Source organism: Leiobunum rupestre, chromosome 7, assembly GCF_980474605.1.
Source record: "Leiobunum rupestre chromosome 7, qqLeiRupe1.1.hap1, whole genome shotgun sequence".
NCBI lineage: Eukaryota > Metazoa > Arthropoda > Arachnida > Opiliones > Sclerosomatidae > Leiobunum > Leiobunum rupestre.
The window spans coordinates 8,999,907-9,010,303 of NC_143390.1; the positions used below are offsets into that span (position 1 = coordinate 8,999,907).

Below are 10,397 nucleotides of genomic sequence, written 5' to 3' on the forward strand. Positions count from 1 at the left end.
TATCACGAATGCCGTTAAATAGATGTTTACAGTTTTTGAATCTAGAATATATCTCGCTTTGAAATTTGACACCCTTGAAATTCGTTGATAATATCAGGGTCGAGTCAACAGCCTTTGAAATCACTAGTTTTGGGCTAAACCTATAATTGTTCCAAAAAGAGTATCTGCAAGTTGCTAATTAGAAGCCACGAAACATTCGATACGTAATTTAGGAGAAAGAGATAGCGCTCAAAATAAGATAATTACGCAATTATTATCTCTGAATATGATATTCGATTAAAAAAATTACTCATTCGTATGTAATAAAATATTTATTTTAAATAAAATATATTAGAGTCATTATACCAAAAGATAAAACTACTCGAAGGATGACTCCGTAAAAATTCCTGTCTCTATTTTTAATCTCATTCTTCGGTTTTTCCATAGCCAGCGTTTTTCAGCGCCACCTCAACGTCTTTGAGCACTTCTGGATTTTCAACAGCTCCTGTAGACTATTAAAAGATCAAGTTTTATTCAAAATGAAGTTATCTTTAATGACCAGAAATTAAGACTAAAATATTTAAGTGGTAAAGACTTAAGGACCAATGGAAGATATCACAATTTCATTGAAACCAAAATCTCTAAATAACATATATTTCAGAAATATTCCCTTTTTGGTGATTCCCAAGCGTTTGAATGCGTTAGAAAAGTATTATTATTTATTAAGATAATTTAAAATAAATGGATGCTTTAATGAACAGATAACGCGAGTAAGAGGCAAGTTTATTTCTTGTTGGTGGAGTGAGTAGACTGATACGATAACTTATGATAGATTTCTCGAAACTGATTGAAATTTAAAATTAACATAATCTGATATGGTTTTTAGATAAATACTTCTTTGAGAAAGTTTCGTACAAAATAAACGCCTTCCTATAAAATGATTTATTTTTATGTTTGGCTAATAGCTTTTCACATCAACAAACTATCCAACTAAATCGTGGTTACTCACTTGTTAACATAAGAAGCAGTTCAGAAGGTTTATGTTACCTACGTCAATGAAATTTCGGTGGTTCACCATTTTTGGGAAAAATATAAAACTAGTAACTATTAGGACGTCGTTTTCATTATATAAAATGGATCGGAATTCTTGTGAAACTTTAGAGCAATTGAGGAAACGATACTTGGGGCCAAAGGGAGTAAAGGTGCAGGGGCTTTCCAAAAGGGGATGAGCCCCCCCCCCCAAATCCACTCCTTTCGGTACGCCCCTCGAAGTGTGTGGAATCATGTCTTTATTTATACTTGATAAGTTTGTCAAAATAAATTCGCAAAGTAATGTACCGATTAAAGTAGAATTGACTCCTTACCGATTACTTTCAGCGACATTAGCTAGAAAAATTCGCCATTTAAAAAGAAATATTAACGCACCAGTCTCAGTACGGTTTGCTGCACGCGCGTATTAAGCCGCATAACGTGGCTCACCAAAAAGGGTGAAGTCAATCTAGAAATGGTTCTAAGTAAATATTTGACATACAAAAGATGGACACACTTATGCAAAATATAAAAATAACATTATTGTGTAGGATTCTCAATAAGCCGAGGTAAATTAGACAACAAAAAGTCAAACACTCATAGAGGGTGCTTGCTCGTATAGCGTCGTCCCTAAGTTCCGCCATGACATTAATTTAACGTCACAGATCACGAGGCCAAACGCCACACGATCCCGATAAATAATCGAGTGACCGCCATGGGCATCTTAATATCATGGTCGACCTATATGCGTTACCATGGCAACGAACACGAGGCAGGCCCAGGAGCGAGCTACGAATATCATAAAGTAAAGCAGTCACTAACAACTCTTTTTAGTACCGCTCTTAAAACCTAACGTTGACGTACGGGTAAGTGTTTTCCCTTTCCGAGCGCCGCCACGCTGGGTCTGTGTATCTTTCCAGTTCGAGTTCTGGGCAGAGCCTTCACCGGAATCGCTTTTCCGAAAGTGACGGCCGTGCCGAAATGTTTGGACGCTCTCTCGAGAATCTCTTTCGAAACCTCTTTCACATCTTTCTTGCTACCTGAGAAAAATTATACCGAAATACAATATTATTGGTGCTTTAAAGACTACGACCCACGTTGAGTTCGGGACGAAGGGTCGAACATTTTTCTAGATTTTTCATCAACAGAAACTCCCGTAATAGAAAATAGGCGGAGGTCCGACCCCTCAGTTCAGCACAAATTTACTTACTATTTTTCACCATGTAAAGAATCACGGGTATTTCTTTAAGTATCAAATCGGGTATTGCAATGACAACGCATTCAGCCACATCTGGCTGGGAGAGGACAACCTATGATAAGAAGAAAATAAATGTTTGGAACCGCCACAATTATCCGTACGACCGACTCAGATTCGGTTGTTGGTGCCAGACGTTTTTGATCAAGTAAGCCAAGGAAGAAGGGCCACTGTGTTTTACTCATTGGACCCCTTTGAAGGAGTTTGGGTTATTTTTTCTTAAGGTAGCAAAATGTGGTGTTTCGTCTTCAAAATTTCGATTTCTATTCACTCCATGTAATATATTTTAGTTGAATATTAAAGAATTGAAAAGATATGGCCAAAGCGTTTAGCTAAATTTAATTTTTGAACCTAACTGTTGGGATATGGGGTCCGTTTAAAGTTTAAAGGTAAGCTGACCTACTCCCTGGCGCCACCACTGATATTATCTTTATGGCTAGTACCTAAATCATACGCGTAATCGAAGAAAGATACCATTGAAATATTTTATATTTGTAGAGAAAATGTTCAGTTTCCGACATGGACATCCGTGGTTACGTTGACAACCAAAATAAATCATCATCCGAACAAAATTACCAGTGACGTATGTTTTACCATAACTCAAGGATGTCAACATTTTGAATTTAAGAGATCGAGATCGCCATTTACTGAATATTAGCGATTTGGGCAACCCTGACATAAATTAAATTAATATTAATTTTTTTAGTCAAATACCATTGGCCCAAGTCATCTAATGACTACTTTTGCCTTTAAACTAGGCGAGCGGGTTACAACGCGTAGGAGGATGGTGGCAAGCCATTATTACCACGCGAACTAACAGCTCGCTGCATTTACTATTTCTGGTAACCTCAACAAGTTTTTTGGAATGTGAAATCGAAGAACTCGGGTAAAAAATCATTTTCATCCATGGGAAGTGAACTTGCGAACTGAACGCGGAAGTAGTAGCTCAGAGGTTTCACGCAGTGCCGCAAACTGAGCTTGAACTGGGCTCCTCTTGCTGCGAGGCAAAAGTGCTAACCACAATTGTCATTGTCTTCTCCTTAAAAGTCTAGTTTGAAGCTGTTTTATTGGTGTAGCAGGCGAATAGTAAAATTTAGCGTAAACAGTGAAAACGTATTATTTTTACGGAAATATCTGTACCCCGGCTACGTTTCATCAAGAAGGAATTAGAGTAAAGTTACGTCAAAGAACTACACTCACTGCATCTACCTCGAAATCCCAGAAAATTCGAAAAATAGTCAGCTTGTCTAGACTATATGTAAACCATATAACTTAAACACATCTGTTATTAAATTTACACTTAAATTTCAGAATTTAATACGGTTGAAAAAGGAATAGTGTGAACTAGTAGTTTCACGGAACGAATAATTACCTCTTCAACAGCTTGGGCGGCTAGGTAGATAGATGCGTGTTTCATGACGTCGTCAGTTCGACATTCGACGCATAAATTTTGGTCGTCGTCCATATAGCCATCATCTTTCGTATCATAGAAGCCCTGACCAAACGATATTCAAAATTAGGCTTTTCTGTATAGAGGGTTTAAATTAAAAAGTTTTTCTCTAAAGTAAAATGAATGGAAAGTATTCAAAGTGGTTCTTAAATCAGAAAGCAAAAGCCACTTAACACGAGTTAAGTGGTTTTTCTTAATATTGTTACTTGAATTTTTTAGAATCAAGAAACCAGAAGCTATTATCGCTGTTAATATGAATAATTGTCTTCTCAAATTTTTCGCGACTCTACCACGCGATCATACATCTTTAATCTAACCTAACTCAATTTAACCAAAACTATACGAAAATCGATTTCCGTATTTCATAGACCCCGAATAAAGAAAACCGATGACGTAATCCACAGCCAATGAAATTGGGAACCAGTTAGTCACTTCTCTTTTAAAAGTAAGAGGAAGTGACGTCAGAATTACATGAAACAAGAAGGCCCCCTTTCTTCCTAGAAGGGTCTATTTTCGTATCGACTTACGGGGTATTCGCTAAAATACGTATTAACACATCTATCGTGATCTCCCAAAAGCGATATTAGTCCTCCAGGTGGCAGTGGAAGCCGCACCAGAATTCGACCCATTTCATTGGCCTTCGCTTCGGTATTGTCTGGCTTCAATATCACCACTGAAAGAAAAAAAAGCCTTTACATATTATAAATTCAAAATTATCACGGGAGTTTATCGAGGTATAGGAGTATTCAAACGTCTTTTCGTCGTAGACGAATCCACACGGACGGGCTACGTCATGTAAATTAAAGTGGCTGAAGCGCCATCTATTGAAATTCCCGTGAAGCTGTTACTAAAAAAATACTCTTTACCATGGTTCAACCTATCGTACATGCCGGGAGTAGTGGCGTATACTTCTGTAATCCCAAGCATCTGATTAATCGCTTAGAGGTTAGTGGACTGTATTGTCCCATCTACTCAAAACAAACCTATCATACATTGTTGAAACTAAATGAACGAGTAAAATAAATATATAAAAAAACAACTCCTAGAATTTATCAATGAACTTTAAATTTAAACCTTTTTTCAGTAACATGATTCATATAGCTCCTCAAAATATGGAAATTGGTACTCTTAGGTAAAAAGACCTACATATTCCGGATTTGGCTTCCAATTTACTCTATGGGCTCTAGTTTTGTATATAAGAGCTGTTTGGGGGGGGGGGGGCAGCGAAACAGAGGCCTTCCAATACGTAAGAAGGTTCTTATTTGGAAATTTCGTTGAATTTGGATGTGGAATATTTCGATACATTAATGATAAGTGCCACCCCTCTATACAGCTCGTACACCGCCAATTTGAAAAAATTTTCTTTTGATGAAAATAGTTTGGTCGCCAACACCAAATTTAAGAAGGATCTTTCGATGTGCAAGTAGGTGCTTATTTGAAATTTTTATTTAATTCTGAGATGGACCCCTTTGTAAAAACGATGTTTTGCGCTACCCCCCCCCCAAACAGCTCTTATATAAAAAACTAGAGCCCATAGAGTAAATTGGAAGCCAAATTCGGAATCTGTAGGTCTTTTTACCCAAGGGTACCAGTATCCATGTTTTGCGGAGCTTTACGAATCATGTTACTGAATAAAAGTGTTTATTAAGTAACGAAACTATAGCCAAAATGCATGAAATTTCAAAAAATCATAACTTTACAAATTTTTGAAATTAGCCCGCTAAACTCCAGGTGGCTTCATATTTAGGGTAAAAAAACCAGGGAAAAAAATTTGGGTGACATCTATCACTATCGAGCAACAACGCTTGACGATTTCACGTGGAATGACCCATTAGGACTGGTGCCCCCTTATTTACATATTTAGTAATTTTTACAACGACGTCTCGTTATACGCCCCTTATAGTTTAATACTACCATCTTAATGATCTCCCTATGACAAATGATGTCATGATGATATTGACATACCATTCCATCCTGGAAGAGGTCGGGTGGCTATTGCCACTTTTCGTGTAGTTTTCCCGAACATGGTATCCGGGCATCCGGTAATAACGGAAGAAGCCTCTGTAGACAACAGAAAATGAAGCTTAAAATAAATGTAGGTAATAAAAGTCATCTGAACTAACCTGATTGTCCGTAAGCATTCCAAATTGATGAATCAAATATTTTAGTGGCCCACTCCAAAGTGTTCTTATCGGTTCTTTCGCCTCCAACGTACATCTGACGAACGCTAAATATACGGAATTACCTTTTTAATTTAAATAAAAATGTTAAAAGTTGTCTTAAGAGGCGAGATTATTATAGCCGTTGCCTTGAAAACCTAACATAGTTTTTTTCTATTTAAATAAGCAATACTAATTTACTAAAACCGAGTTCACTCTTCTCTATCGCTTTAAATATTTTGAAATAGTTACTTCATTAGTTATGACCTTTTTAAAAAGAGTAAATCAAGCTGTGTTCGTTTAAAACAAGCCTTGATCTATGACTTTTTCTCCTTAACTAATCTACTGGATCCACCACATTTAAATGTATTTTAAAAACAAAAGGAATGTTTATACGTGTAAAAAGAGGTTTTCCGTGTGAATGAAAAATAAAAGACCTTCTACATGAACTAGAAAACTAGATCTTATGGAACTCTTCAAAACTGTGATTTTTCATAGACATAGACATTGCTTTTTTGTTGGAACTGTTTTTGAATAGAAAACTGTAAATAACCTAGTTTAAAATATGTATTAAATACTTTACTTTGAGTAAAAATATAATTTAAATAAAACAGTTTTCCAACAAATATTTTACAAATTATCTTTCAAGGAAAACATTTGGGAAATTGAAGGAAACTTAACACGTAAAATTAAAATTAAACTTGTGACATTGAAACTTACTGTCGAAAATCGTACTTCGAAGCTATTTTTCCTTCTGAATCCTACATAAAGATAAATTTGAAAAAATATCCTTGATTTTATTAGCGAATTAACATATCTTACCATGGACTTCAAAAGCTTCAACACACCAGGACGAATGATAGCTCGTGTAACTCTGTTTTCCGTTATTAGGCGATACAATGTGTGCACTTCAGACGTGAGTAAAGGATCACCCTGTTTGATTTATGGTTGAAACACTGATATTTCACAGATACACATTTACGTTTCACCTACTTCGAATACGAGAGTTTTCAGTCTCATCACAAGCGGAATGTACACGACAATGGTGTGTCCGGCAATCCAACCGAAATTTGAAGTCATAAACACCATTTCGTCACTGTTTCCGTGCCCGAAAAGAATGGGTCTGTGACCAAAGCGAGAGTTATTAGAACCCATTGTGTTCTACAAATACTTATTTATTTCCGTTAACTGGCACTTACGAGTCACACACTAGACGGGCTGCGTATCCTCCTACTGCGTGGACGATGGCCTAATTAGAAAATAAATAGAAAAGTATGTTCACACAAAAAGGATTTTAGAATAATAGAAAGTTTTAATTGATGCTCTTACGTCACAACACAGACCTTTTTTGGTAAAGTGATCAGACACCCGCTAGAAAAACATAAGTTCCTAGCGACTCGACCATAAGTTCGTAAAGTTGTTGTAAAAGTTAAAGAGAGTGACGTACGAGCTACAATAAAACCGGAAGGGCACTTAACTTTATAAAGACGTCTAGTGAAAACATATAAGCCAATACCTCTTAAAATCTTTTCATCGCTACTAGTTTTAATAAACAGAAAGTACTGTACGTAAATTGTTCTATTGTGGGAGTTGTATTGAATGATAATAAATACTGGTCAAATAGTCTATCTATCATCCATTAAATAATAATAATAATAATAATAATAATAATAATAATAATAATAATAAGAATAATAAGAACCACCTCACAGTGTTCCAGAGACCCCAAATTTTGGAATAAATTCCACGAAAGATTATGTGGAAATATGTTTACATATTATCGTTCAGTACACTGTACGATTTACTATAAATCAAGAACGGAAGCACTGCGACCCCTGGCGGCGTAACTAGCTTCCGTGAGGGAATGTCAAAAACCGCAATGGATAGTACATCATCAGATAAATCAATTTGGGCATTTTCAGTGTCTTAGGGTAACATATTTTGTTCTGACATCGCATTTTTCTCAAAATCTATAATAGCTAGGTAGAGTTTTTAAATTTTCGGGGCTTACGTATAAGGAAGGGAAAAATTCTAAAAAGATTTTTATGTTTTTTAAAAATATTTTTGACCGGTAGGTGATAGACGAAAACCTTCAATAAGAAAGTTTAAGAGCATTCTTTAACACGTTCAAATAAAGTTGGTTTAAAATCTATACCTACTATAAGTTTTGAGAAAAATGCGATAACGGTTTTAGGATTTATTTAAACGTTTCAAACTAGAATAATTTTTATATATACCATAAAATATTTTTTTATCAAACAAATTGTGCCGTTTAGCCAATCAGAAATTTCGCCGTTGTTGCCTGGGGGCTGTTCACAAATTACGTAACGTGGTAGGGGGGAGGGGGAGTTTTCGCAAGCGTTACGAATTGTTACGTGGGGGGGGGGGGGAGGGTTCACTAAAATGTTACGTAACACATCTTATTTTTAATATCGTAGAATAAAATTTTCATCACTTTCAGAAACAGTCGCAATTATTAAAAACATAAGCATCTTCATTGGTTTACTCAAGTTTAAAAGAATTTCATACCCATGCTGGGTATGAAGTGTTGCGTAAAAATACAGTTGTAATTTCAAATGTAAATTACAAACAATAAAATTTAGTATCTGATCTTATTGTACTTTATTACCAGCATATTAGTTGTTACGTACTATAATAATTTAAGGGGGGAGGGGCTCAAAATTTGTTACGTAATTTAGGAAGAGGGGTCCTTCCATTTGTTACTCTATGTTACGAGGGGGAAGGGGGGAGTCCAAAAAGTGGTTTTTCTGCGTTACGTAATTTGTGAACAGCCCCCTATAACATTTTAGAAGAGGCCGTTTTCGACGATCTCCATGTAAGAATATTTAAAAAAAAATTTTCGTGGAATTTATTCCAAAATTAGCGGTAACTGGAACACTGTGCACCTTAGGCCCAAGGCATCTAGCGAAATTAATGCCTTTAAACCGGTGGCCGGGTTATTTAAACTTGAAATTTTGGCACCAAATTCGTGAAACCTACTTTGGGTGCTCCAGTTGATCCGGATGTGTAAATAACAAAGATGGGCTCCGTGGCTTCCATTGGAACGCACTCCAGCATCGGCTTGGCGTTCTTCAAGGCCTCCTCCCAATCTTCGTCTCTTCCTTTCACCATGTTGACCTAACGACGATATCAAGCGTGTATCGGTTACGCAAATTACATTCAATTAAAAGCGCACAACTTTATTTCGTAGATTAGATGCTTCAATAGAACCATCTCGTTTATACGAAATAGTTTTGGTTGGTGATTTGCCAAATTGACCTGACAAGCCAAAGCTACACTCCATACTTAAAACGAACGAATTCCACTAGGTTCTAAACGCATTTTTTCCTTCCAACATGTTTTCACTTTTTCATAGGGAAAAATCGCCGAGATGGCGAGCGTTGAAAACAACCACGCCCATTCAGAGTAAGACAATTATTTGCGCCATTACGGTATCAATTGAGCCCAAGCAGAAAGGACCATATAACGAGTACCTGGCTCGTCCATTATCAACTGCTATAGTAATACTTCCTGGCGAATTGCGGAAAGGGTTTTATTGAAGTGACCATGCGCATTAATTACACCACCATCATTTTAAATCAATTTTTCGAATTTACAGTATAACATTGGGACAAATTTAAAGCTTTACCTTATCTTTTCGTTTAAGAACTAATATTCGATCCGGTTTGTGAGTTGCCTTGGAACAAGCCTCGTCGAGCAGCTCTTTGTAGTTCACCCATCCGTTTGCGTGGTACCCGCGTGACGCGGTGAGAATTACTTTTGGCTGTAGACAAACAATTCAATGAATACTGGTAATTTTAATTTATGTTTTCTTTAGCAAACCTTACACTGTAGCGAAGGAATATCAATCACATCATTTAATAAATTTAGAAATGATGCGATTAATTTAAAAAATACGTTACTTAGCGTACCTGCAATATATATTTATCGATAATATTTAATTTTATTTAGATATTCAACGCGCACCGAATGACGTAGTCATAGGTTCTCATTGACACACGTGCTAAAGAATTTGACCTTGAATAACTCACTCCACAGATGGAAATTTATAATACGAGATCTGTTTCGACACAGTCGGTAGATCCATTTCCTTAAAATCAGAGAACTTTTACTATGCCTACGTTGATTGCTAACATTTCGCTACGAGTCTCTAACGTTCACTTAACTTCATTAAAATGGTATATTTTACTTTGGAATGATTTATTCGAACAGCTAGATCTTGAGGCGGTAAACCGCTGGGCATGGCGGCGTGCATGGCGCCTAATCGGCAGCTAGCGAGCATGGCGAATACCCCTTCCACCGTCATGGGCATGTATATCATGATTGTATCGCCCTTCTTGACCCCATACTCTCGAAGAGCTCCTGCTAGACGTGTCACCTGTAAAAATATAAATCCGCGTCACGTCCCACTTTCGTCACATTTCGTGTAGGATAAAAACCTGGTGGTGTATTTGATTGTAGGTAAATTTGGTTCTGGTTTTCGTGACGGGACTGTCTAGGTAGA

At 36.6% G+C, this 10,397-nt stretch overlaps 1 protein-coding gene across 1 annotated transcript; it reads right to left on the reverse strand.

The window, feature by feature from the left end:
- Positions 1-396: 396 nt before the first annotated feature.
- LOC149934362 (acyl-CoA synthetase short-chain family member 3, mitochondrial-like) lies at positions 397-10,098 on the reverse strand. The gene is made up of 14 exons (XM_090153911.1): positions 10,083-10,098; positions 9,522-9,656; positions 8,873-9,010; positions 7,072-7,121; positions 6,866-6,995; positions 6,695-6,805; positions 6,593-6,633; positions 5,837-5,940; positions 5,679-5,774; positions 4,241-4,386; positions 3,636-3,758; positions 2,219-2,318; positions 1,873-2,048; positions 397-491 (listed from the first exon to the last, which is right to left on the reverse strand). Exons 3-14 carry the CDS (start codon positions 9,002-9,004, stop codon positions 405-407), a joined length of 1,296 nt encoding a protein of 431 aa, XP_090010037.1. The 5' UTR covers positions 9,005-9,010; positions 9,522-9,656; positions 10,083-10,098; the 3' UTR covers positions 397-404.
- Positions 10,099-10,397: the final 299 nt, after the last annotated feature.